This window comes from Python bivittatus, unplaced genomic scaffold, assembly GCF_059951505.1.
Source record: "Python bivittatus isolate LINGU-HERP-01145 unplaced genomic scaffold, Pbiv_v1 ctg000220_np1212, whole genome shotgun sequence".
Taxonomy (NCBI): Eukaryota; Metazoa; Chordata; class Lepidosauria; order Squamata; family Pythonidae; genus Python; species Python bivittatus.
Genome location: NW_028277048.1, coordinates 8272136 through 8299783, shown reverse-complemented (window position 1 = coordinate 8299783; position 27648 = coordinate 8272136). Strand labels below are relative to the sequence as shown.

Genomic DNA, 27648 nt, shown 5'->3' with positions numbered 1-27648 from the left:
TAGCAGGATTTCTCAGGAAGTTTTTTTCCCCAGCCTGACTGAAAATGCTGAGGTTGAATTTAAGGCCTTCTGCAGGTGCTTAATGACAGAGCCATAGTATTTTTATCCCAGAACCAGGGACCATCTGTATGCAAACATATGCTAACCATTAAGTTATAGTTGCTCCCCACGCAGCTCTATTCAGCTACTATAAAGACCTCAATTTTCCTTAAAACTTCAGAAAAAGAAACTTGCTGGGTGACTATTTCTGACCCTAATTGGGCATTTTAACGCCTCTCAGTTGGCACCACTTTCCCCAAGCCAGTACCCTCCAGATCAGTGTTTTTCAAACTTGACTAAGATGTGTGGACTTCAATTCCCAGAATTCCCTAGCCAGCATGCTAGGGAATTAAAGGTGCCAAGTTTGAAAAACACTGCTCTAGATCACGTGTTGGCCTTCTGCTCCTTTGCATCTGCAGGACACTTAACTAAACACTCATGAATCAGGACCTTCCCATTTTGTTCAGCTTGACTCTCCAGGAAAGTAGTATCAGATCAAATCAATTGTATGGTTCTGATCAACTGGATCATCTCTGGTTTCCACTGAACCCTCACATCAGTCCAGAAGGCTCTTGTCCATTGACACTACAGGAAGTCGTCCTTTCCCCCAATTGTATTTTCTAGAAAATATTAGCTTGGAATGTGGTAAATTTCAAATACACCTTTGTGGATAAGTGAATTAAATGAAATGGGTAATTTATGGTCACCCCGCTTTGAGCTTCCACAATCCCACGCCCTAGGTAAATGCACTCTGTATTCAGCTTCCATGAGCCATGTTTTCATGATTCTGTTATCTTTTCTATATCTAGTTGTTTCCTTTGTACCTGAGTGTGTCTTTGCACTGCTGCGTTTGGAGCACTTTCTTTAGCATCACAGTACAGTATTCCCTCTGGCCAGCAGTTTGAGGGAAAGCATCACACTAGAGGAGGCTGGAGGCCTGGGCTTCCCCTGATATGTATGCAGGATATAACCCCAACTCCAGAAAGTAAGCTCCAAGTCATAAAGAAACAACATATTTTCTCCTCCTTAAGGCTATAACCTCTGAAGGAGCAGCAGAGGCTTTTGAACAATAATTGCACGTTGGAAGTTTTAGACTCAGCTCTGGCCTTGTCTTCTGGAGGTGGAACTGAATTAGGAGATTTCCTACCTTTCAAACGGGGCAAGCCATTGCTGCTGCATTTGGGGATCCGGGTGGCGCCCTCACTGCTGAGGGGAGAGCAAAGCCTGAGGCAGGCAGGACTAGGACTAGGCCTAGCTTTCTAGGCCACAAACAACTCAGAGGCTCTCCAAACAGCAGCAAAGCGCTACGGAAGCCACTCTCTGCTGCCCGCCCTCTAGCGGTGCGCCAGGGTTTTGCAACCCAGACAACCTAGAACTTCCTTCCAATCCCGGATGCGTCCGGGATACTGGATTAATACTTGTTTTATTTTTTTTCTCCGAAGCAACTGGCCAGGAAGGGCTTGGGAGGACACTGAGAACAAGACTCGGATATAAACCCAGTACGGAGAAGGGAAAAGAAGGCGGCGCAGGCACTTAAAAGTCACCTCGTTGCTGCTTCCCAGGATCTGTCTAAGCGTCTTTCTCTGCCGTCGACTCGGGGCTCCACCCGCACCTGATCTCCCCTCCCGCCTTCTCAAGCTCCGTCGCCAGGCTCGCCCCTGTTTCTGGCCCCCTCCTTGCTGCGAAGAGTCAAAGGTGCGGCCAGGCGCTTGCATGCAGCTCTGGAGAGGAATGGGCCTCCGGGCCTTCCTGGATCGAAAGGTGGTGGTGACAACCAGCTCCTTTCTTCCTTCGCCGCTTCCCGCCACCCCGCCTCAGGTGAAAGGCGCCCGGCCCGGCTCTGTGGATTAGCTGTAACAGCCGCAGCAGCCAAAGGAGAGAGGGGCGGCGTGGAAGCGCCCCGTGGATCGCAGCCGGGATCCGCCGCGACCTGACGGAGCCAGTCCTGGCTCCATCCCCTCGGGCGGATGAGACGTTCCCATCTGGGTCGCTTCCTCGCCTCCTGTTCCCCGTCCCTCGCCCGGAGGCCGGTCTCCCCCTTGAATCCTGGAGGGAGCGGGGAGGGAGAGGGGCTCCCCCCACCCGCCCCCCGCAGCCAGCCTTCTTTCCTGGCTCTAGGAGGAGTTGCGCCGCGAAGGGGTTAAGCCGTCCCAGCACGTCTCGGGGGAGGCAGGGTGTGCTTATCTGCTCCGGGGAAGCACGGAGCTTGCAAGCCTGTCCTGTGGGAAACGCCGTGCCCCGGGTCCCTTCGCAGAGGTATAAAGCCCGGATCGCGGGGGGCGGAGGGGAGGCAGACATGTCCCTCCCTCCTCACAGCCGCTTGTCCCGCTGGAGTGGAAGAACATCCCGGAGAAACTTTCCTGGGCACAGCCGAGGGAAGGAAAGAAGAGCTGGCTGGAGCTAAACCCGGAGCGGAGAGCTAACGCGGGGTAAGGGATCTCTTTGCTCCTGCCCTCTCCGGGCTCTTAAGCCGCTCGACCTCAGCTCCAGACTCTCGTGGCCGCTGCAGTGATCTTGCTACCCTCTTATTTCTGCCGCCCCCACCCCCCAACTTTCCCGGTTTGCCTGTAGGCGCAGCCTATCCTAGATTTCCCGGGCCCTTTGTGAAGCTGCCGGTGGTGCCACCGTGGGAGCCGCTTCGGCTTCGGTTTTAACCCTGCCCTCTTCACGGTGAGCCGGCAAGACGCCTGGCAAGACTTCAGTGGGGCTTTGCGGTCCGCGGTCAAGCCTGCCTCCGGGATCGCCGACGATTTTGGCGGAGATGCTGCCAGCTGCTGAGCTGAGCAGGAGAATCCCGGCCCCGAAGTTAGCTGTTTGGGCTGGAGCGAGTCGAGGAGGGCGTCGCGGTCGCCCTCGGGCGCGGAGCTCGGCTTTGTGTTCTCCTCCCAGGGTGGGAAGAGCGCCGGTGCGAGCGAGCGAGCGAGCGAGCGGTAGCTTGGCGAAGGGTCTGAGCTGGGCAGACGGTCGCGGCTTTGAGCGCCTAAGGATGGATGGCAATCGACGGGGGCCAGTTGGGACTCCATGTCCCAGCCTGCGCTGCTCCCTTCGCTGCACCTGGCTCAGGTATGGAAGCGGCAGGTCGCAGCACGTCGCAGACAGGACAGGACGAAGCGCGTCGAGACACAGACAGACGCACGCACGCACACACTCCGGGGCGGAGGGGGTGAGAGAGGAAGAAGCGGGGCTGGCAGGCAGATCAAAGCCCCCGGCGGGCCCTGCTGGCACCAAGTCCCGGAGCTGCGCTGATGCTGGGGGGACTTGCTGCTGGCATTGTCCCCGGGCACCTGTTCTGTGGCATGGGGAAGATTATAGCCCGGCTGGGGCGCGGAGAGGGATTGCTGCCGTTCCTGCGTCCCTTGTACTGAGAGTGATGGCGTCAGGAGGCCACCGCAAAGCCCAAGCCTGCGTCCAGAATGGCAGCTCGAGCCTCGGTGCCCTCTTCAGAATGAAGGGGGCCGTCCCAAGATTAAAGGATCCTCCCCGCTCTGGGTCTCTACCTATATTTGAGCGCGGGTGTGTCGGACCCCGGCAGGGGTCGCTCTTTCCAAAGGAGTGGGGGCTCTAAGCGATGCAGGCGGAGCCCGGTAAGGTAGTCTGCCTTTTTTCCCCATTTTTCTTTTTTTGGGGGGGAGGGGGGAGGAGAGCCCATCTAGGGTCTCCCGTTCTCTAGCCCCGACTTCAAAGGTCTGCTGGCCTGCAGGAAGGGCGGGGGAGCTACAGGAGCCGGCCGGGAGAGAGCGAGCCTTTGAAGTGCCCATCAGCCGCGGCCGCCACTCGGGTTACAGCTGCTTGGCCCGGGGCCCGGTGGGACGGGCGAGGAAGGGAACTTTGATCTTGGTTACTTCCGCACAGCGCCCTCTAGGCCCCGGCCCGTCCACCGCTTCCCTGCAGCAACGGGGCGTCTCTGCCTCCAACATCCCCTGTCGCTGCAAGCCCTTCTGGAGAGGTCCAGCTGGGCATCACCCTTTCTCTTCTCGTAGGTGCCTGCAGGACTTCCCCCGCCATGGTGCCCTGGGCAACGTTGCTCCTGTTGGGGCTGTTGTTCTCCTGCTGCTGTTTGGGCCACAGCAGCCTGACGGGAGCGCCCCGTGTCTACCTCACCTACAAAGGTAAGTGACGCTTAAAGTCCCTCAGGTGAGTCCCAGGAAAGACTGCACTTTGCCTTCCAGAAGGAAGTGGCAGCGCTTGCTTTCCTGGGTGGGTATATCTGTATTCAGAGAAGGGAGAAAGCTACAAGGTGGCACTGGGGTGGGCAAGGGTGGGACATGACAATCCATAGTAAAACTCTTGACAGAACAGAGAGCGTTTTTCTGTTTGTACAAAGAGAGTCATGTGGTATTCAAAAATCAGAAAGAATCTGGTAGCATCTTTTCAGACTAACATTCATTAGTCTGACAAAGTGCAACCTTTTGATTTTTGTCTTTCTCTTTGTTTCTTAAAGGTTTATATGTGTCCCGTCAGTCAGCCAGCCTGTTAGCCTAGATAAGGGATTTCATAGTAATAGATTACTCTGAAGGGTTAAAAACAGAAAGACAAGAAAATAAGTTAGATAAAGGCTATCTTTCAAAGAACAACAGTGAAACTACTATATGTGACTATGAGTTTTCATTAGCTGAGGAAGAGACTATCCATGTATTGGTTGGACTATGACCTTCCCCAGTGGGACCGGTACACGGTGGAGGGTGCATTTCTCAGGAAGACTGGATTAAATCTAGGTTTCCTTCCTTCTTTTCAAGATTGGAAAGGAAGGTATTGTAACAAGTTCCATCTCAAAAGGGGCTTTCCTATGAAAAAGAAGAGCAGCAGGAATGCTTCTTTAACAGTTAAGTAACATTGTTAAAGTAAACGAAGGTCTTCCTCAAGATGACATCAACTCCTGATAATATCATGGAGGTTTCCATGCAGTTTTCTTGGCAACAAAGTGGAATTGGTTTGCCGCTGCTAACCCTGGGATTTCCTTCTAGTCTTCCATTCAAATTGAACTAAGCAGTATTTCTGAGAAGGTTGACTAGCTGCTGTTTAATGCTAAAAGGGGTGATTATGAAAAATGCAATGACTTACTTACAAGTAATTTTAACTATGCACTCTGATAGCTTGAGTAAACATTTTGGCTGTCCCAGGAATGGATTGTTACCAAGGGAAAAGAAATTACTCCTAGATCATATTGGTGCTCAGCTCATGATACTGGTGCCCAAAGCAATCAGCTGTATTCCCAACTTGAACTGGGAAGACCCAGGACCACAAGGAAATGTTCCATTGATACTGAATCAGTTTTAGCCTCAACATAATTCACAGACAGGTTGTGAGGATAAAAAGAGATAATCTCCAGGTATGCTACCACCAGCAACTTGGAGGAAAAGTGGAATGTGTGTGCTTCTTATCTCTGAAAGCATAACTGCAAATGGATCCTTGCGGGACAGCAAATAGTGACTGTCAGATTAAAAGAATTGCTTTGTTGGGATCAAACTAATAATCTGCTTTTTTGCCAAGAATTCTTTCTACCTATAGTGTCAAACCAAATACCTTGGAGATTCGCTAGTGCAAAATAATTTCTTCTCTGTGAGTCAGCTGCTACAGAAAACAAAGCTGTTACTCTGTTAGATAAGTTTGCAGTCATATCTAACAGGGTAACAGCTTCTATTTTAATGTTATTTATGGTCATGGAAATGGGTTCCTGTGGCTGTGTTATGTTGTACCTAACAGAAACAGATGCAGACCTAACAGTTCACAACTGTTTGTGTATGTCCTGAATAGCAGCAAATTTTGTGTCAGCAAACACTGGTGCAAATGATTTCAAACTCTCATATTCCCAAATAGATTTCTGAACTGAGATGGCTAATTGTACCTTTAAAAAAAGGCAGTTTGTAGGTTATAGATTTTCTCAATGGCATTATGGTATAGGTTTAAATACCCTGTGGTGCTGGTGAATGTTACGTGTGCAGAACCACCCTCATGGGCAGTTTAGCCATGTGGACCCTAGGCAGCCAATCAAAGCAGCTTGTCTGCCCATGATGGATGCATCAATTTGGTGTGGCTGTCATCATAGAGTCACACCCTTGCATGTTTCTATATTGCCAAAATGCAGAACGATTGCCCGGATGGTTTCTGTTGTCGCTGTGGAGAGTGTTTTTGTACAGGGGTACATGTGTACAAGTAGCTATGCAGGCACATCGTACCATCATGTGGGGGGTCCCTCTGCCTCCTCCTCTGCTTTTGCAAGCCTTCTCCCCCCCCCCAAAAAAATATATCCTGTGACCTTGCTGGGTTCCCCCTACACTCTCTGTTCTCGGGGATTCCAGGATCTAATTACTTGCCAGCCACTGGGGGAAAGGATTTCCCAGAAGGGCTTAAAATACCCAGCATGCCATACAGAGAAGGGACTAGAACACGGATGGATTCCCCATCCCCAAGCACATTGTGGGGAAGGGGACAAGAGCGCTTGGGTTGGAGGGGAGCTTAATGCCTGGGGTGTGCACTCCATGTCCCCTGCTATAGATACCCTGCTGCTGTCCTCACCACAGTTGCCTCGCCGTCCTTTTCTTCAACTATGAAAACGTAGCTCATGGGTACATGTGAAAGGGAGGGGGGCGCATAAAGAGGCAGCAAGAGCCTTGGCCAAAGGACAATTCATTCCTTTGGGCGGCAGCAGCCTGGCTATAAAAGGCAACGCTCCAGTCATCACTCTGGTTTCTCTGAACATGAGTGTGGGCCTGAATGGGTAAGGAGGCATGCACCTATGTGTTTGCTTAGGGCTGTGGACATCCACGCATGGACCATAAGGGAGATGTGACTAGTGAAGATGTCTGGGACTTGGGTCTTCCATGGAACTAGGTGGGTTGTGTGGCACCCTGGCAAGAGGGTTTCTGGTGGGAAGTTCGGCCTGAGTCCTCCGTGGGACCTCTCCAGGGAGGCAGGTGCCTTCCGGGGCAGTTACCCACCACAGCCCATAGTTCAAGTCCTGTTGATTGTTCTGGGTTTCGGGCATGATGGTGACAGATACAACAGCAGGGCTCTGGGACCACGTCTGTTGTGGCTCAACCACAGGTCTGCTACATACAGGCAGCATGTTTGGATTAAGTGGGCTCTGTAAGGGATGTTCATGCTGAGACAGGCCCTGTTCTTATTACAGCATGGCAAAGTCTTTGAGAGGGCCCTGGAGTTGCTGGTTATAAATCAATCATCTACCTTGTTCCGAGGCCTGCCACATAAAATAACCTTGCTTGTTCATTCTATGAAACTGATGAAGGGCAATGGCAAACAGAATGAATTATTTTCTGGTTGAACCTCACCCTTGCCAGGAACACACTCAGCTTTAGCCAAGCCATTTTCTCTCAGCTTTGGTTCTTTATGTAAATAGGTTGGACCTGCCCTCACAGAGACTAAGGCAGGTGCTGGGTTACAGGATCAGAGGGTTGAGCTGGTGATGGTGCATACAACCTGCCCTGTTCTCGCTCCTCAGCTATCCTGCTGCCCTTTGGTGCAGTGGAAAATGCACCATCATTTTCAGCATTGAAAGCACCATCAGCTGCCAGTCTGCTCCATTTCTGGGTAAAGGGATGAGCCAGGGAGGTCCATCTCAGGTGAACCTGCCCACCCATCTCCCTTCTGCAGTATGAAGGATAAGAATCCTGACTTCTTTTACTGGGTTTTTGTAGGAAGTACCACTAGATGTTAACTAACTCTGCTTCCCCTTCTGAAAAGCTCTAGCAGCAAGAAAGCTGGCACCCAAGATATAAAATGGAACCCTATCGTTCCATCTACAGAAACAGTTGGACTAGCTGCTGAATCTCACTTCAGAATTAGCGATGGGTCAGCATCTCCCTCTTAGCAGAAGGCACCTATCTAAGTTTAGGACAGTGTTGTCCAAACTTGGCCACTTTAAGATGAGTGGACTTCAACTCCCAGAATTCCCTAGCCAGCCATGCTGGCTGGGGAATTCTGGGAGTTGAAGTCCACTCATCTTAAAGTAGCCAAGTTTGGACAACACTGGTTTAGGAAGTCAGGCCACTTGGTTCTGTTCTCTACAGAAGGGAACATCTAAAGTGTTCCTTCGTCTCCTACCCAATTTGTTACCTGAAGTTGTTTCACTTTTCTTGACAGTAAGACTAATCCTGACTAATGTACATTATTACCTTGTTCACCCTTCAAATGCACAGAAACATTTGAACATAAATTATTACTGTTCTATGGTTGCAGAAGCAATTATTTGTCTGAGCAGAACTCAACCTGCTTTGGATACTTCTTTAGGGAGGATGTGGGGCTAAGGGTAAAACAGGTACGTGAAGCCCAAAGAGCTTCAGTCATTATGCCAAAGATGCACATTCCAGGCACATATTGCACATTGAAGGCTTTTTCTGACCACAGCCTCCTTCAATCTTCTTGTAAGATGAGAGATGGTTTTAACATTTCCTGATTTCTTGTTGGCACCTTCAAATGCCATCCCTCCCTCTTCACAAGTGTGGGGGCCTGTGAGATAGAATAGTGAGGGGTATGTGGGCCCCAAGGGGTCCATTTTTGCCAAGACATGCTCCTACGCAAAAGCTTCCTTGTTTGCAACAGAACGGACTTGTTCTGGGTATGGAAATTCCAGATGTAATCCAGGAAAATCTTGTGGGCAGATTGTTTCCCCCCCATATCTCTGAAGAAGCCGGTGATTTCTGCCCCCACAATTCTGATGGTGTAGCAATTACACCTGGATTATTTATTTTTCCCGGAGAAGTCAATTAGGGGAGTGAGACCTTCTTCACCTGACATCCAGTAAACCTCTGTCCTCATTATCAGCATTCCACTGGTGCTAAATGGATGCAGGAAGAAGAGGGAGGTTGGGAAGATGCTTTGCAGATGTTCTGCCTTGAAGGACTGAATTAATTCTCCATCACTGTCTAGGACACCTGATAACCTAGTATTGCTAGGTTGTGTATACATTCCTGGAAGAGATTAATGCCATTGCTATATACCCCCAGGGTTATATAATGGTCATTGTATATCAAATCTGGGTAGTATGCATGACACAGCCTACCCCTGGGCATATTGCCATGGGGCAGACTGCCATTATTTCTTGGGGCGAGCATGATAGTCTCCCACCTGCCATGTGTTAATGCCTGGGGAATTCCATCAGGTTTCCAGAGTTCCTTCCCAGCTTCCAGAGGAGAGATGGGAGATGTCAACTGAACTGGACAGAGAGAGGGGAGATTGGTCGGAATTCTGCAGTTCTGCTCTTGGGCTTGGTTGTTTCTTTAATTTGATCTTAATTCCTCATCCACCCAGACTCATCTCTCCCCCCATCTGTTCCTCTTTGACCTCCTGGAAGTCAGCTTTTCTTCCTGGCTTTAGCCCACTTGCCTAGAGGGATTAGGCCAATTTTGGTCCCTGATCTCTGAATTCTTGCCCAGACTTGACTACAGAGCATAACTGGGACTGGCTGGTGTCCTCTGGCCTTGTCCCCAAGGTCACCACAGGTGGGAAGTTTACCACATCGCTCTCTGATCTGTGCCTGTGGAATGTGGCTGGGGGATTGCTGGGGGATTTAGACTCTTTGCTGTACCAGCCACTGAGCACCCCCCTCACCCACATTGGCTCCGCCTTTGCCACTTCAAGGGACCAAAATACCCCCTGAGCTCAGCCCAAGCCAGGCCAGCCCACCCCACCCATCACATGGATTAACATGATCCAGTTGCTGCCCTTTCTATGGGCAAGAGGAGGGGGGAAAGGGTAAGAAAAAAGGCAGATCAGGACTCTGGGTTTTTGTCCTCTGTATGGTCAGGAGAACAGTGGGTTAGGGGAGATTTGTCATAGAGGACAGTTCTCTTTTGGAAGGGTGGTCAGGGGACAATTGCCTGTAAGAAAGCAGCCCTTGTAAAAGGACTTTTTGGACCTAGTTCAGATGAAAAGAGTCATAGGAAGGAAGAGTAAGGAGAAGTGAAGGCCTTGGAGTTGCCCATCGTGATGAGTATCTGGGCAGCGGATTGAGTGAGTTGTCCAGTTATAGCCTTCCCCACTATAGTAAGATTGCCAAAGTTCACTTTAAATAATGATTCCTAAAAATGCATTTCCATTAATATACACATTCAGTATGTAAATAGTGTCCTACTTCTCAGAAGTAGGAGATTGTGAAACTGGTACTTGACTCTGAGGCTCTGTCTCCACAGAATTGTTGGAGACCCGCACTGCTCGCCCTTTCAGCTTCAACTTTAACACAAGTGATTATCGTATCTTGTTGGTGGACCAAGACCAGGAACGTCTCTACCTGGGGGCACGAGATTTCCTGGTGGCCTTGGATCTTCACAACATCAACAAGGAGCCACTAATTGTAAGTCTGAAAAAAGTCCTGCTGGATCAGTCCAGAATATTTATCTTACCCAACATTTTTCTGCAGTGGTTGCTGATTTCTTGGGTTGGGTTGACAGACGCCATAGGGTAAAGCAAATAATGCAGTGGGATAGGTAGATGTCTTGTGAGATGGATAGGGTTCATTGGGCTGCAGATCAAACTAAGAAAAGCCAGTGGCAGATGGCTGGAGAACTGAGAAAGCCAAAAGGGGTAGGAAGAGATGTGGCATCTCAAGACCATCCTTCTCTCTCTCTCTCTCTCTCTCCAGATCCATTGGCCAGCGTTACCAAACCAGGAGAATGAGTGTCGCCTGGCAGGGAAAGGGCAGAGAGTGAGTGGCAATTTTCTGCATTGTTACCCTGTGCTTAGTGTGTCTATTGGCTTGGCTTCAATGCATCAGGTCTCTGTGAACTGGAAAGATGTTTGGTTTTAAGTGTCCAAAAGCGATCTGATTTCTTGCATCTCTGGAAGGAAAATTGTTGCTTTGGGTTTTGTCCCAGTTGCTCTTTTGATCCTACATAGCCCAGGATCCTTATCTGCGTATTCCTGGGAAGAGGGAAGATACGAACATGGAGACTGTATTAACTCCTGCCTGACAAACTTCTGTCTTCCAGTCCATGTCTTACTTCTTCATGTCCTGTAGGGTGAATGTTTCAACTACATACGGCTTATGGAGCCCTTGAACCGTACTCATCTCTATGCGTGTGGAACAGGGGCTTATCATCCAGTCTGCATCCTTATCAACCGTGGTTGGCGCTCTGAAGTAAGAAAAATGACCCACAACCAAACTGCCTCCTGCTGGAAAAGAACCATAGAATAGCTTAGTGATAGAAGACATCCCTCTATTTTCAATGTATGGCATCTTCGGGGAACTCTGGGGAAGATAGTCTGTGCAGATGATAGTAATGAACTCAGCGGGCCAGTGGTCTACCTTGATATAAGGTAGCTTCTGTATTTCTATGAAGGGACAGTCAGGAAGAGAGGGTAGGTCAAAGAATAGGAAGGGGGGACTGGAACCCCAACTCTGAAAGGGAGTTCAGTTCCAAGTGACTTGCATTCAAAGTAGGTTTCCATGATAATGGTCCTGTGGTCTTCTCCCCATTTGTCCCTCCACAGGAATACCTGTTCCGCATGGTGCCTCATTCACTGGAACCAGGCAAGGGGAAATGTCCTTATGACCCCCGGCAGCCCAGCATGGCTGTGCTTATCAGTAAGTAGCTTTGAGTGAGTCAAGTTGGATAAAGTATTGCTAGCTTATAAGGTGCCACTGTGCTGCTGTATATACATCCTTCTGGACAGCACCTATACGTTACCACATGCTGTTGCACATTGGACACTGTCAATCTATAGCTGTTAAACTGAACCTGCTTTTTCTTGGGCATGCAATGGTTGTCCCCCATAGCTGTCACACGATCCCACAAAAATATTGTGATTGGTTTAAGCAGTTGCTGACATGTGCTATGTGTGCGTGTCCATGTGCTCTCTGAATTGCAGGTTTCCTTTGAATCTGAATCACTGCACCATCCTGCTATCTATAGCTCCTATCTGATCCTTGTCACTTTTGCATTTGTTATCGGGGCTGCAGGAAGTAAACAGCTGACTGGAGGGGAACAAAGTACTTGGGAACCGACCTGCAAGAGAAGCTTTCATTAATTGCACAGAAATGCTTGGGATGGCTGAGGTCTCATGTTCAATCCTGGCATTTCAGTTAAAAGGATTGGGGGAAGCAGAGCTAAGAAGTACCATTGTCTGACACTCTGGCAAGGTTGTGCCTGTGGGCAGCAGTATCTATAAGAAGCCACAATGATGCTCAAATGACGCAATGTCTGCAATGATGTCACAACTTAAATGCCACCAATATGTTCTGATGTCACAACGTCTGATGCAAGCACATACACTGTGGCCTTTGTGTGAATGACATCATCACACACACACTGTGTTATTCCCCTACCCCCAAGGATACCCATGCTATTAGGGTAATTTTATTGACAAAGCCTAAGGCACCCCCCTGTATTTTAATGTTCTCAAAACTTCCAGATCTACAGAGTATTCCTGGTTGTGTCCGCACATGCTTACACCCAATTGATGCTCCATTGTTCCTCTTCTTTCTGCCCCCTCCTCAGATAACACACTGTATGCTGGAGTCCACGTGGATTTCATGGGCACCGATGCTGCCTTGTTTCGAACCATGGGGCCGCGCCCAGCTATACGCACTGAGCAACATGATTCCCGCTGGCTCTATGGTAGGAGGCCAAACGCCAGCTAGAGAAAAACAAGGGGGAAAATTGGACTGAATGCTGAGATAACAGACCATTGTGGATAATGCACAGGAGGAGGAATTCCTACAGCGCAAATGTCCTATGCAGCACGGGAGTGGGGGGTGGGGAATGACATCAAGATAGCGCCAGGATGTTTGTGGACATGCCCGTTGCCCAGAGAAAGAGAGGGCAACTTTTCCAGGGTGAGGGCTGCTCTTGGACTTTGACTGGCACGCAGTCAGTGCAATCCAAGAAGTGGGCAGGATCAGGAGAATCATATTGCATTGCGAGCAGTTTGTATGATTACTCCTCCATTGATGTAATGCTTGTTTCTGTCGCATTCAAAATTGTACTCCAGTGACCACCTTGGCTACAAGGCATGGCTTATGGGTGCTGCTTATACCGATGGAGCCTGCAGCCAGTGGAGCCCCTCTGCCACAAACCCAAAGCCTGCAAACTTGATTTTCTCTCCTCCACTCTGTTGTAGCCTCTAGGCCCCTGTAGACAAAAGTACCGCAAGGCATAGGAGTCAGTAGTGACTTGCAGATGAACTGTAAATACCAAGACAATGCGATCTTATACTTTGGACTTGCTTTATGGCAGCACCCCTTCCCGAAAGTTTGCTCCAGGCTAGAGTGCTTGCAATCTCCATCTAGTGGCGAGCCCAGACAATGGCATCTCTTTTTCCCCTTCCTCAGACCCTGTTTTCCTCCAAGCCCATGTCATTCCTGACAGCTCCGACCACAATGATGACAAGCTCTACTTCTTTTTCCGTGAAAAAGCGCTGGAGGGTGCCGTGGGGCCTGCCGTACTCGCTCGGGTGGGACGGGTGTGCCTGGTGAGCAGGGCTTAAGTTGGGGTTTGCAAGAGGAAACCTTTGCTGGGCGGGTGGGGGTGGGCAGAGAAGGACGGAGCTACTGGGAGTTGCTGCTTGAGGCGCGCTTTGCTGGTGATCTCTTCCGCTGCAGAGCTGATGCTCCACTCAGGGATCCTAAAAAACGTCCAAGGAAATGGGTTTGATTCAGGAAAATCAAAATCAATTCTACTTCCACTCTATATTAAGAAAGAATAAGTGGCTGTCGCTTGTAAACCTCCCTCTCTGAGGTGCCTGGCTGGATCTTTAAGAGCAAACATAGTGGGCAAGTGCTGATGGGATGGGAAAAGACTTTCCTGAGAAATAAGCAAGAAGGGTCACATGATGAGGATCCTCCTAAGATTTGCGGAAATGCCAACCGCCTTCGGAGAGGGAAAAATAAAGAGTGAACAGAACGAGCTTTACAACTGCAACTGAACAGGGAGGACCAAGCAGGCTAAGTGGCCCTTGGTGGGAGGTAGATGGAAAGGTGTTGGGGGCAAGGGAAAGGCACACAGAGGTACATCTTCATAGCGAGCAAACCTGTCCCATGCCTGTTGCAGAGCACATATATACCATATGGGCAGCCTAGATGGTAAGTGTGCAAGCAGCCATTCTCTTCTCCAGGGGATACGTAGTCATGAACAAAATTTACTGGGATGTTCTCTTGAAAATCGTCCCTTCTTTTCATAAGGGTTTGCACTGGAGAACTTCCTGGTAGATTTTAAATTTTCCTGGCAAATGAAGGGATGGCCAATGCAACCCTACAGTGTGATGAGAGAGCAGTTGCTATGTAGCACTTCACGGTGAGTTCTCAGGAGTGCAGGCCCTATGAAGGGCTGAAATGGTACTGCACAGCCAAACGGCTTGTTCAGCCCTGGTGAGGCCCAGAGTCCACAACCAGAAGAGGGGAATGAGATCTTCCCTGGAGTCCCATTGTTCTCTTGGCATAGCTCTCTGTGGTGGGAAGTTGCAAAAAATATTTAATCTGCAGATTTTAAATCAAGGGTGAGCAGTTGTTCCAGCCAAAGGAATTCAGCCTTTGGCATGCCAGCAACCACATGTTAAAAGGTTAGATGGGGCCAGGATCAAAACTAAATTTGATTTAATGAAATATATGTTTCAATTAAATTAAATATAAATTTAATTAATTAAATCTTTATAACTTGTTGATTCCTTGTCTTTTAATAATTCCCCCCTTCGGTCCCATTACACATTGCAATTGGGTGACAGCTGTTGGAAGAACCAAGGTTTTTTGAGACCGCGTGCCATTGTTGTACATCTTGGCTTTAGAGTTAAAGCTTCCATGGCATTCAGTTGAGGCCTTCAGATCTGTACCAAGCCTCAAGGTAGCCTTTCTCAAACCGACCCGTGCTGGCCTGGGTCAATGGTAGTTGTAGTCCAGTTCATCTACCAGTCCTTGGGTGGGGAAAGCTGTCCTACTCTGTCCTGCACCCTGATTCAGCATTATTTTTGCTGCTCCCATCCTGCAGGCCGGGATAGTACAAGAACTCCTAGGCACAAACAGCTGTTTTAGCCACCTTGCAGCTCGGAGGTGATTCTGTGTCTTTCTTTTCTCAGGGTTTGTGCATCTGTGCCCTGAGGGATCTCAGGGCCCTGGTAAATCCCTTGCTTTTTTTCAGAATGACGACGGGGGACAGCGTTCCTTGTTGAACAAGTGGACGACATTCCTTAAAGCTCGGCTTGTGTGCTCTGTGATCGGAGAGGATGGCGTGGAGACTTTCTTTGATGAGCTGCGTGAGCCCTTGTTTTGGACAGAGGGGTTTTTAGGAGAGAGGGGACAGGTTCTGGGTTTAGGGATAATGATGAAGGTATGACCTTTGAAAAGAAAATTGGGACAGTGAATGAGGTGGGGGAGGGTTGTTAAAGGATGGGAGCCAAAAATTCTACCTAAGGATTGGGGAGAGATTCCAACTGAAGGACTTAAAGCATGAGCTATGCTCTAACCAGTGACGGGAAAAAAAATAGCCATTGAAATCTAGCATCGGTGCATTATGGCCATCCTGAAAGCCTTTTCTGAGAACAGAAGGCCCAGATGCAGAACTTCAAGCCAGTATAATCTAGCATCCATTTGGACTTGGCAGTGTTGTTTGGTTCTGGCCCTTTTATAAACAGTCCCTGAATTCAGAATGTGAAATGGCCATTCACAAAAAAAGCCAACAACTTATTTCAAGGTCTTTCTCTTTCATTTGCTTCTTCGGTATGTTCTTAAAATTACATTCTCATGCCAGCTGGGAATTTGAAGCATTTGCAAACCCAGCACATCTGGAGGGTTCCAGGTGGAGGGAGATAAACCTCAAAACATGGCCCTGAAATAGATGGGAGACGGCGTCTGGAGCTGTGCATGTAAACCACGCACACGTCTCCCTCAAGGTGCTCGGTTGGTTTGTTTCCTTCCCTCAGGTGACGTTTTCCTTTTGCCGACTCAGGATGAGAAGCATCCCTTGCTGTATGGGGTCTTCTCCACACTGGGGTGAGTAAACCCCATGTGACGGGGGTGGGGAGAGTTGACTTCGCCTGTGCAGGAGGTCCCAGGCGTCACTCCTCTGTCCTTCTGCTTTGGCCATTCTCCTCCAAGGTCAGTGTTCCGTGGCTCGGCCGTCTGTGTTTACTCCATGGCTGACATCCGCACTGTATTCAATGGGCCCTTTGCCCACAAGGAAGGACACAACTACCAGTGGGGACCATACACAGGACGTGTGCCCTACCCTCGCCCTGGAGCCGTGAGTCCCAAACATTTTACTCCCCAAGGGTTCAAGATTTCATTTCCTGTTTCCTTTAATTCTGTAAACTCCTTCCAGTAACCTCTTGGCTCACTACTAATTTTGGATTTCTACTGGATTCTGAGTAAAGCAAGGGAGAAAAAGAAAGCCTGAATCCTAATTGTCTAGTTTTTCTCCAGTTATGACTTTATTGGATCTTTTTCTTTTTTAGTGCCCTGGAGGAACTTTCACCCCAGGCCTTCGCTCCACACGTGAGTTTTCTGATGAACTGGTAACCTTTGTGCGGGCCCATCCTCTGATGTTCCATGCAGTGTACCCCTTGCAGCGCCGTCCTCTCCTGGTGAGGACCAATGTCCCCTATAGTTTCACCACCTTGGCTGTGGATCTCGTGGATGCGGTAGATGGGCGCTACGAGGTGCTCTTCCTTGGCACAGGTAGGTCCAGCACTGTGGATTTCACTTTTCAGCTCCACAAGGGCGCATCTAAGATTGTGGCGCTGGCCTGTGTTACTTTTTAGCTTCTCATTAGAAAAGGCAAAACGGTTGTAATCCGGTTTACTTTTTGATTCTAACCAATAATAGTGAGAATAATAATAGAAAGTATTTACAGTCAGAAAAAAAAAAAAATATCCAGATTCAATTTACCCAACAGTAGAATAAAAGAAAACACCCATTGAAAAGACAGTGGGAGATACAGTGGGAGCTATTCCAGCAGCTATGACAGGGTTGGCTTCTAGATTAGCAGGTTGTAGTTAAACCACAAGGCCCCTTATAGCAACTAAGCAGAACTTGGCAACCTTTCTAGAAATTTCAGTTGACAAATCAGCTAGTAGAAAGGTTATGTTTTTCTTATCCAAACTCTCAGGACAGTTGACAAGCAGGAGAATTAAATCAAGGTACCCAACTTGATAGAATGGATATTACAACAGAACATGAAACCAAGAGCAGGAACAAAGAGTATCTTATGAAGGAGAAGTGTTATAGCTCTTTTCTAAAACCACAGAGAGCAAACCATTGAATTTTGCCCAGGAAAGGCTCTTCTCTGCAGGATGGATGGAACGTTTATGATGTTATTGGCAGGGATGAAGGGGCTTCTGAGCAAATACTGGGGGGAATACTCCAGGGAATATAGCTAAATATACCATGAAGTGCCTCAAGTATAGAATAAACTCCACTGAATTCCCATCTGAGGTAAAGCACTATTGCTCAAAATCTTCAAAAAGTTTGGGGACAAGAAAGTGTTTGCCTGGCAACCTAGATTCACAGCTTGCTAGAGAACAGAAATCCATAGAAGGGGGAGCCCACTGTAAAATAGTCCCCATGTTCCTTTGCTTCCCCTTCCCATTTCAGATTATGGGTATTGGGGGGGGGGGTGATGATCTCCACATACCGGTAAGTTGACATGAAAACAAGTTTTCCTTCAATGTCCATACAGAAGTGGGTTTTGAAGGTAAACAGCAATAGCTTAATTGCCCTCAGAAATGGATCAGCTCCTATCTGTGGAGTCATGTGCCTTTTATTGAGCAGGCATGCGTGTTGCCTGATTAATGCTTACATCTTCTCTCTCCAGACCAAGGTACAGTGCAGAAAGTGATTGTATTGCCCAAGGAACAAGGGATCTTGGAAGAACTGACTCTGGAGGAAGTTGAGGTGTTCAGGGTGAGCAAATAGACAGCCCAGTCCTGACTCCCCTTTATTATTGTTGTTTGACCACCTCCATTTCTGCTCTTCTCAAGTTTCCCCCCCCCCCACTGTTGCCCTATAGGTACCAGCTCCAGTGAAGACACTGTGGATATCCTCAAAGCGAGTAGGTGGTTGTTCAGGATATGTATTGCCAAGAAATTAAATAGGGCACGAGCGTTCCAGTTGCAAGAGTGCTGTTACCTAAAGGGTTACGATATGAGTTGCCTCTCAGTGGGGGAGGGGAGAATGGGATTCTGCAGTCTTACCTTCAGCTCATAAGAGGCAAAGGGGTCTGGGAATAGCAGATGAGTAGCAAAAGCCCTGGATTTATTTCACTCTCCTTCTTTTTGTAGCAACAGCTGTATGTCTCCTCTGACATGGGCGTTTCCCAGTTGAGCCTGCATCGATGCCGGGAGTATGGTGAAGCCTGTGCTGACTGCTGTCTGGCCCGGGACCCTTATTGTGCATGGGATGGGCAACGTTGTGCCCGCTACAGTCACACAGCCAAAAGGTGAGTTTCCAAAAATGCTAATGCACCTTGCAGGGTTTGGAGGCAGAGCCAACCAGGGAGAGATTTCTGCGCATCTCAGTGAGATGGCCAGAATCATGATGAATGTTGGAGGGAGTGAAAAGGGCAGTTCTATCTAGCCAATTGCCTGTGAGAAGCAGAATGTGGCAAGACCAATCCGGACTCCTTGGCCTATGTATTATCTGCTCCCAGACTGATCTAGCAGGTGGCGGCTTCCTCTTTTCACTGAGCTGGCATTGCCCTATTGGCCTGCTGACAGGAACAGAAAGCAGAGTGGGTTAGCAGTCGAGCAGAGGGTTAAACTTAGGGTGTAATCGTGAAACAGACTTTCAGTCATGCACAGATAAACAGACATGAGTCAAGGCAGGTTTGTACACATGGCAAGAAAAAGCTGAGTCAGTTCAAGACACCAGAATCTGGAGTCAGTCCATTAAAAGAGGAGATCAGGGACAGCAAGTCAAAGAACTGCTTGAGGTCTTTGTTTAACTGAAACAGAAAACTTGTCTGTATGTGTATGTGTATATTTATCTAGACCCTAGACAGGACCCAAGATGCAGACTGTGCAGAGAGGCCTCAGAAACAGTCCAATACATAGTGGAGGGTGTAAGATGCAGGCAGGAACAGCATACACTGAACGGCACAACCAAGTAGCTGGCATTGTGTACAGTAACATCTGCAGAGTGTACGGGCTAGACCCTCCCAAGTCCAGATGGGAGATTCCACAGAAGATTGTGGAGAATAACAGGGCTAAGATCCTGTGGGACTTCCAGATCCAGATGGACAGGCAAGTATTGGCCAGTCAACCAGACATCATGGTAGTGGACAAGGACCAGAAGTGGTGATAGATATATCAGTGCCAAGTGACAGCAACATCAGGAAGAAGGAGTATGAGAAGCTGGAGAAGTACCAGGGCCTGAAGGAAGAACTAGAGAGGATGTGGAAAGTAAAGGCCAAAGTGGTCCCGGTGGTGGTAGGAGCACTCGGGGCTGTGACTCCCAGGCTGGGAGAGCGGCTCCAACAGATCCCAGGAACAACATCAGAATTCCCTGTCCAGAAGAGTGCAGTGCTGGGAACAGCTGAGATACTGCGCAGAACCCTCAAACTCCCAGGCCTCTGGTAGAGGACCCGAGACTGAGAAAGACGCATACCACCCATAGGGGTGAGAGGGGATTTTTTAAAATATATCTATGTATCTGTATATCTGTATATCTATATACACACACTCACACATAAATAATATGTATCCAAGGTTAGGCCCCCTAAGCCAATCACAGTATGTTTATTAATTTTTTTTTCAGAGAAAATTATACTGTACTTAGGAATGTACAAAGGTCATGCATCAAATGAAAATGAGTAAGGTAGTGTTTAGAAGAAAAGGGCAACCAGTTCAAACATTTACTATAATTTATATAATACACTGTCCATGGGGCCTGATTTTTGGTACCTGTATATATAAGCAAGCATTGGAGGGATTGAAAAAGAAAATTTATGTATACGTGTATGTGTGTATTTATGAAATTCCACCTAACCAAGCTGTTGATAATCAAAGCCTCCAAGTTTCGTATTCTCAAGAAACTCAGTTTCTAAGGTCTTACTATGTCTTTGGCTACACCAATAAGCACTGATGCTTTTTAGGGCTTGATGTGGTTCCACCTTACTGACACTGAGACATTTGCCACTTTTCTAAAACTTCCACTCATCCTAAGTGTCTTCCTCCTCTTTTTCCTCCAGTGAGGAATTATCCAGAGGCGTGACATAACTTGGGAAAACTCCCTGTTGAGATTAAAAATAACACTGTTCATCAGCAGCTGTGTTCCTACAGTATGGTTGATCATGATATCCTTACCACCTCCATGAGCTGGCAGATGCTGGGATGTCCTGGATTTTCTAGATTCTCCCAGCTGCTGCAAATTACAATTTCATGTATATATGTACATATGTATGTATATATATGGTGCAATTAACGTCAGCACAGCAGCACCACTTACCCCAGTCCCTAACCTCGTTCTGCCTGTTTTTTCATATACTGTATACACTGCTTGTGTGGCCATGTGGAAATGAAATGCTAATTGAGATGAAGTGCCTAGAAAAGAAACAGGGCCTCTAGGATTTCATCTCTGTCCAGACATTGAAAGGGACAGTTAATTTTCAGCTAAATTAGTTTACTGGTGGAACGTAGTTTAGCTCTGAACAAACCTAGGTCTGTTTGGAGCTAAAACCAATCCTCTCTGGATTAATTGCCTAGGTAATTTCACTAGGTTTTCCTGTTTGCCTCAGCTGTTAACCTTCCTCAGTTAGCAAGTGTTGTGTGAACAAGATAATTATGCATAAAAGTTGCTTTGAAGAGAAGAGGATGGGGTGGAGTTCCTCTGAAAGTTATCATCCAGTTGTAAAGAGGAAACATATGGGGAGTAATCACATTGTATTTGTTGTGAATAACATATATCCTCAGTTGCTGTGTGGGAAAGAAAGTGGGAAACGAAGGAAGTAAGTTTGATCTCTCGTCTCTGACCAGGAGGAGCCGTCGCCAGGACATCAAGCACGGGGATCCCTTGAGGCAGTGCCGTGGCTTTAATGCCAAGGGTAAGTCTCTCCAGGGGCTTCCTATGAATGGCTGCCAGGGTCTCCTCGCCAGTGTTGTGTTTTTCTTATAATGGACACAGAAGTAATTTAGCAGCCTTGGGAACAGTCCGGCATAGGAAGACTACTCCACTGGGGATCAAAGGCAAGTTTTGCTCACATCACTTCCTCAGGTTAGGACATCTACTGGTCAGTATTTTTGGAAGAAACACTGCAAAGAAGGCAGTGAAGTAAAATTTAGGTGTAAGGTTGGGCTACTGCAACTCCAGTCAGATTTTCTTCTTAAACAAAGAATAACAGCAAGGCTATCAAATCTGGGCTGTAAAAATCTGAGTGTTCACTAGATAACAGCAAAAAAAACATGGAAAATGCTAATTCTTTGCATGTCCTCTGGATTTTTGCAGCAGAGATCTTAATGATTCTTAATGAAGGATAATAGAAGTATATGTACTTCTTGGTTAACGACAGTATTGGGACTGAGAACTCTGTCACTTAGTGGTGCAGTCATAAAGCACAATGTCACGTGACCACACCAACTAACAATGGCAGTTCCACCAGTTCCAGCTGCAGTTGTTAGGCGAATCCCCATTGACTTTGCTTGCCAGAAGCTGGCAGTAAATCACCATAAATGGTGATCACATGACCACAGTACACTGCAACCATCATAATTGTGAACTGGTTGCCAAGCACCCAAATAACGATCATGTGACTGCGGGGCTGCTGCGACAGCCGCAACTGGACTGGCCATAAGTCTCCTTGTTCAGTGCCATTGTAACTTTGAACAGTTGCTGAATGAATGGTCGTTAACCGAGGACTACCTGTACAACCATAGTTTCCTGGAAAATATACCTACTTTGGATGCCAAAAGGAATCTTGTAATTTCTTATTTTAAGAAGTATCAGGAGATACATGATGATAATCCAATGGGAAGAGTTGCTGCCAGTTAGTAGACAATAGGTGGGTGAATCAACTGTCTGAGCTGTTATACCAGGCAGATTTCAATGCATGTGTTATTTCAAAATTGGAAGGGGAAAGAAAGGTTGTAGTTAGAATATTAAATATAATGGAGATTTATAAGGTGGAATTGCACTTATTTTCCAGCATTCATTACTAGAGGTCAGCCTCATACAGAAGCAGGAGCAAAATTTAATTGACCACCTGGGAAGTTGGCTAAATGTAAGGCCAATTCTTCTAGAAAGAGAAAGCAGGATCGAGGCTCCATAGAACAGGATAATTGGTAGTGAGTTGCAAAAACAATACATTTCCATGGATGGAGAAAGTTTGTGTCAACTTGTCTCGCCAGTAATGCAAGCTAGTGTTATCCTTAGCTGTAATGATACTATGTAAATACACATTATTAGCTTGATTTAGCAACTGGTCATAATAACTGAAGATACTGGAGGCCATAATGTCAACACATCTTGGAAGCTACTAGATTGGGAAGTTAAGTATTGCTACCTAAATTACACAAATTTTCTGATTCTTTCCAAATTGTTTATTTTCCTCTCTGGAGCATGGAAGTATTGGATGATGACATAAGGAATTCCTAGGTGTTGCTGTTCTTCTACTGATGGCTAGGCTCACTAGAGGAACATAAAGGAATTAACAGCAGAAGCTTGGCTGGCTACTGGAATGGAAACCAGGAGATAAATTGCATGTCTGATTGGCCAGGCATATATATTGGAAAAGGATGCAAGGTTGTACAGTGGAAAATAAAGTTTATCTGGGCAAAAGCACTGTATTTTAATTTAGCTCTTCCTGTGCCTTGTTTTTTAATGCTATTTTCATAATTTATTGAGAGCCGGATACATCAGTTTTGTACAGCTATAATTAGATGACAGCTCCTTGACATTCAGTGTTGGAGTTCATGATCTTAGACTTTCCTGGATTCGTTTGTTAGCAGTGTGCCTCCTCCTGCTTTGTGAATTGTGGTATCTTTGGTAATGATTGTTCACGATCTCCCTGCTCCAGAAGTGAGAGAGCTGGGTGGAAGAGGGCCTTAAGGTCCCAGAAAATATCAGACTGGTGCTAATGTCTGAAAGCCACCAGGCTGGGAAAACTCGTGTGATCTATAAGTTTCTATTGAAGTCTATTTCGTAGTAACTTTTCTCTCAGTTGCATCTATCTTCTTTACTGCCTTTGGGGCTTTGTCTTTTTATCTTTGATCTCTAAAATAGCTGTATCACATTTTGGTTTTTATCTATTTAGATTTTCTGAATTCAGGATCTTATTTATCAGTTGATATTGTTTCACCCTTAATTGGAAAAGTAAAATTGTACAGCAACATAGAATGTGGTATTCATTGAGTAAATGTACGTACTGCAGCTAGGCAGATTCAAGGAAATAATTCTCTTGGGGAACTGCTAGTAGTATATAGCCTAAAAAAATCATCCTGGTGATTGGGTTAATGAATTAGAAGACTTCACACAAGCCACCTCTGCTAGTATTGTGTCAGAGGACTACTACTACCTAAATCTGTATAGGAAGAAAAGGTGAACTGTGCATTATGGTGCAAAATCTAGCAGTAGCTCTAGTGATTATCTCCCTACAACACATCTAGTGTAGCTTCTGCCAGCTAGGGTGACCTCTTTCAGATGCTTGGTTAGATTGGGAAGTTGAGAAACATTCCAGATGATTCTGTAGCCCAGCCAAGAGAGTTGTATGGAGTGGATCTCAACTCCAGTGCATCTTTTCTACTGTCCTATTTTTTGGTAACTTAACCTCCACAGAAACTGATAAAGCTCTAAATCAAAAGGCACATGGCTTGTTTCTTTAGGCTCCTTGGATAGCTTATTAGCACTTTTGCAAATAAAAGGGCTGCACCTAGTAAGGCATTCTTCCTAATAGAGTTTATAATTATATCATCTTTTGAATAGAGTTCCTAATTTGGTGGCTTGGGTTAAGAAACCATTCCTTTATCCTGGATTGCATTTCTTTACAAGCAATCTTCCTAAGGCCAGCAGTGGATGAATCCAAAGCCATAGTCACATATTCATTCATATACTCCACCTCTCTCTCAACTCTTATTTATCGAGCCCCATCACACACCCTCTGCGTATTCAACTTCTCACACACATATCTGCTCAATTATTATCCCCTGGCTCCCACCCTAAAACTGTTTCCCTTGCACAGCTGACTTGTGGAAAGAAGCAAAAGCCTCTTTCTGACCTCAAAGAGAAAATCATGCCTTTTTTGTATGAGTTCCCCACTGGGCATGCAGGCCACCACTTAGGTAACCTTGCTTTATGTGGCTGAACCCATTATCACTTTCCTTTAGTAACAATTAAAAGAAGACTGGGAAAGGAACAAAGATGTCTAGCAACAGATGATATGCTTCTATAAGGCTATAATTGTGGACATGCTCTCTTCAGAGTGCTGTGGAATGAAAAGGGGCCTACTTCTAAGCGGCCCTGGATAGATTACGTTAATATCTTCCAGATGTTTTGGACTTCAACTCCCATCAGCCCAAGATAGCACAGACACTGGCAAGGAACTGAGAGCTGTTTTGCAAAACGTTTTATTTTCTTGCCTTTGTAGTATTTAAGAGTTTAACCAAAGCCAACTGCTTTGGCTTTGCACACATTTTTTTAAAGTGAACAACTATCTGTCCTTGCTCTGACCAGGACAATCCGGGGGCTTCTACCTTGACAGGTTCTGATAATGTCCATTGCATTCAAGGGCCATTTCCTACAAGTGCTTAATCTTTTACTGTGATCAAACTGGAAGAAATCCTTGAATTTTGTTTTTTCTTCCCAGGTAAAAGTTGAAAGAACTAAGTGGCACATTGTAGTAGTACAGTACTTTAGAAATATGAGTCAAAAACAAGAATTTAAATCCTATTGTGTTCATTTTGGCAGAAATTTGATAACTGCTGGGTTTCTTAGATAAAATATTTTTACAGCAACAACTGTTGGAAGCCAGACTTGCGCTTAGCAGACTGTCTACTTCCAGTGTTTACTGAAATGCAGTGGGGTCTCAGAACTCAAGGAATCCTGTTCTCCTCCCGGTTCCCCTGCCCCCATCACAGCAGAACAGCAATTAAGTGAACAGATTCAATATGGACTAGAAGGAGGAAGTGTATTTCTGGAGTGTGAACCCCGATCTCCCCACGCGACCATCAAGTGGCTTATGCAAATAGATGAGTCTACCAAACGTAAAGTGGTAAGTCTTGCTAAACATGACTGCATATAACCTTATATTGTAATGAGACTGTGGAAACTTGAAATTAAACTGATTGGAAAATCTGATCACACAATGGGCCCTTTTATTTATTTATTTTTTAAAAGTTTAAAGTCACTGTCTTATGGTGGATGTTGAAGTTGGCAGCTGACGCTTTCCTCCATTCACACAACTGGTCCATATAATGCATTAAACCAAAACCAACCACATTATGGCTGATACAAACCAGACCATTCACTAGTGAAACAGCTGTGTAAGATGGGAATTTAAAAAGCAAAGTAATTTTAATTATGTCACATGCTCTTTCCTTCCCAGTTGCCCCGGGATCGTGTATTGCTTCAAACACCTCAGGGTGTGCTTTTAGGCCCAATGATGCCTTCTGACAGTGGCCTCTACCAGTGCATAGGCATTGAGAATCGCTTTCGCCACACACTGCGGCGACTTCGTCTGCATGTCCTTCCACGTGCTTTGCTGGAGGGGGCCATCACCTCTGAAGAGGTACCTTCCCTGGGTATTTGCGAGAGCTACTGGCAACAGTTCAACAGAGCTCAAGTCATCCAGCATAGCCAGAGTGGCCACCAGTCCCATACTGGACCTAGCCTGTGGGGTTCTGAACAGCAGTCCAACTGGTACAGAGCTGCTCAGCAGCATTCATTGAACTGGACCACCAATAGCCCCCACCACTCCCAAAGCAGCAGCGGCAGCAGCCGCCGTCGCCATCACCATCGTCACCACCACCACCGCTCCAAGCCATGGGCAGGGCACCGAACTCCACCACGAAGCTGAGCTGGGTGGAAGACAGTGGGCAGGGAGAGGCTTTAACCTAATCTTTGGTGCAAGAGAATGACATTCCAGTAGACTCTTTGTAAGAGCTGAGCGGATCCAGAGATGGGGAAAAACCTCTTTGCTTCCTCCAGATTGCGGGGACAACACTATTGCTAACAAAGTGTGTGATGTGGTGTGTCCAGGCTAATTCCAGGGTTTTGCAGGACCAGGGCTCACTGGCTTTCCTGAAATGGTAAGGTGACCAGTGCTAATTGCAAAGGCTTTGGCTTTAGGATTCATTTTTTTACAGTATTCATTCCCAACCCCATCTTCTCACATCATAGAAGGAAAACTGGGGCTTCCTTCAACATTTACACCATCATTTTATTAACCCTATGCTGCAGAAGCATGTAGCAGAAAATAAAATACCAGTTTATTTTCTAAACGAAATGGAAAAGGGCCATTGTGAATTTGTGAAAGGAAGAACATTTCCATGCACAGTGAGCCCAATGTTACAAGTAGTTTTAAGATCCAGCCTTGTTAGAATCAAGCCCTACCGTGAACTGATCAAGAGCAATGTTAGCAAAGAATTTAGTGGTTTATTCTGAGTACTGCCTACAGCACAGGTATTAAACTGAACCCTTGCTTCAATGGAAGTACTCACATTGTTCCTGTTTTTGTTCAGCCTGTAACCAAATAAGGAAATACAGAAAATGGGCTTGGTGATTCAGTGGGCACACAAACACCAGTCTGTATACGTATCAACTGCTTTTCAGTCAAAATATGCAGCAGGCTTTAACACGTTACAGATGCTAGTTCAGTATTACAGTTGCAGCTTCTCTGGAGGAAGTCTTTAGGTTTATGGCAGAAAGACATGTACTTGTGCCTTTATTTGCTATCCCCCCACCTTTCTGGTAATTGAAACAGAAACAGTTAAGAAGCCTGCAGATTATCTGAAAACAATGATTAATTATGCTGTTCCAGAACAAGAACAAACAGATTCTGTATTAGATCAAACCAAGCTCCATCTACAGTTGGTCCATACTGTGGACCATCACCCCCACCTGTAATACACATTTAAATTTCATTTACTTTGCACTGTCCATAGGTCTTACCAGCTTTGTTCTTGAAGAATGTATGTAATAAAAAGCCACTGGATTCTGGGGGAGGGGGGAAGAAGGGGGCTTATCACCATGGCTCCTGGAATGAATTCCAGAGTATGTGATTATGAGAAACTCTTTTGAAGCTCTTTTCCAGGCTGGTTGGGATTTCAGAATCTAGATCCAGGGTCAACTTGGCTATTCCCTATTTATTTCTGCTATACCTCATTTCTTAAATTTAACCGAGCAATTTGGTGCCATTACTTGCATTTTTCCTAGTTTTATAGCTAGATATTGAGGCATGGGAAGATATACCCTCTCATCTGATATAAGCTTTGGTATGAGATTTTTGTGAAAAGCATCTGAAAAGTTCAAGTACACAACGATCTTTCGATGATCACTAATTTCACATTCGAGACACAGAATTCTAAGATTTTTCTCTTACAGAATCCATGCTAGTTCTTCCTCGGCTTGTCCAAGGTGTATTCAACTACCTTCAGCATAATAATGCTTTCTACAAATATACAGAAAATGCTTTTTTTTTTTTTTTTATAAGTCATACATTTTAGCTCAAACTTTTATATTAAAAT

General features: G+C 46.5%; 1 protein-coding gene across 6 annotated transcripts; it reads left to right on the top strand.

Annotated features, from left to right (window-relative positions):
- The first annotated feature begins 2265 nt into the window (after positions 1–2265).
- Positions 2266–27609, top strand: LOC103057990 (semaphorin-3F). Of its 6 annotated transcripts, XM_025167279.2 has the most exons (18): positions 2266–2468; positions 4020–4148; positions 10188–10348; positions 10637–10699; positions 11012–11131; positions 11485–11578; positions 12492–12611; positions 13325–13464; positions 15123–15237; positions 15904–15973; positions 16079–16223; positions 16435–16657; positions 17793–17881; positions 17988–18029; positions 18259–18416; positions 20887–21017; positions 25042–25175; positions 25509–27609. In XM_025167279.2, the coding sequence occupies exons 2-18, from the start codon at positions 4043–4045 to the stop codon at positions 25977–25979; spliced, it is 2382 nt and encodes a 793-aa protein (XP_025023047.1). In that variant the 5' UTR covers positions 2266–2468; positions 4020–4042; the 3' UTR covers positions 25980–27609. The 6 variants fall into 6 exon arrangements, with proteins under 6 accessions (XP_025023047.1, XP_025023050.1, XP_025023049.1 ...); XM_025167281.2 differs by lacking the exon at positions 2266–2468 and having other exon boundaries at positions 3869–4148; positions 25045–25175; XM_088137781.1 differs by lacking the exon at positions 2266–2468 and having other exon boundaries at positions 3870–4148.
- The last annotated feature ends 39 nt before the right edge of the window (positions 27610–27648 follow it).

Bases quoted from the DNA above. Each gene is read 5' to 3' on its own strand.
- LOC103057990 (XM_025167279.2), top strand. From the start codon at position 4,043: ATGGTGCCCTGGGCAACGTTGCTCCTGTTGGGGCTGTTGTTCTCCTGC. The intron at 11,132-11,484 runs GTAAGAAAAATG...GTCCCTCCACAG, and splicing joins ACCGTGGTTGGCGCTCTGAA to GAATACCTGTTCCGCATGGT. The intron at 21,018-25,041 runs GTAAGTCTCTCC...CCCCCATCACAG, and splicing joins CCGTGGCTTTAATGCCAAGG to CAGAACAGCAATTAAGTGAA.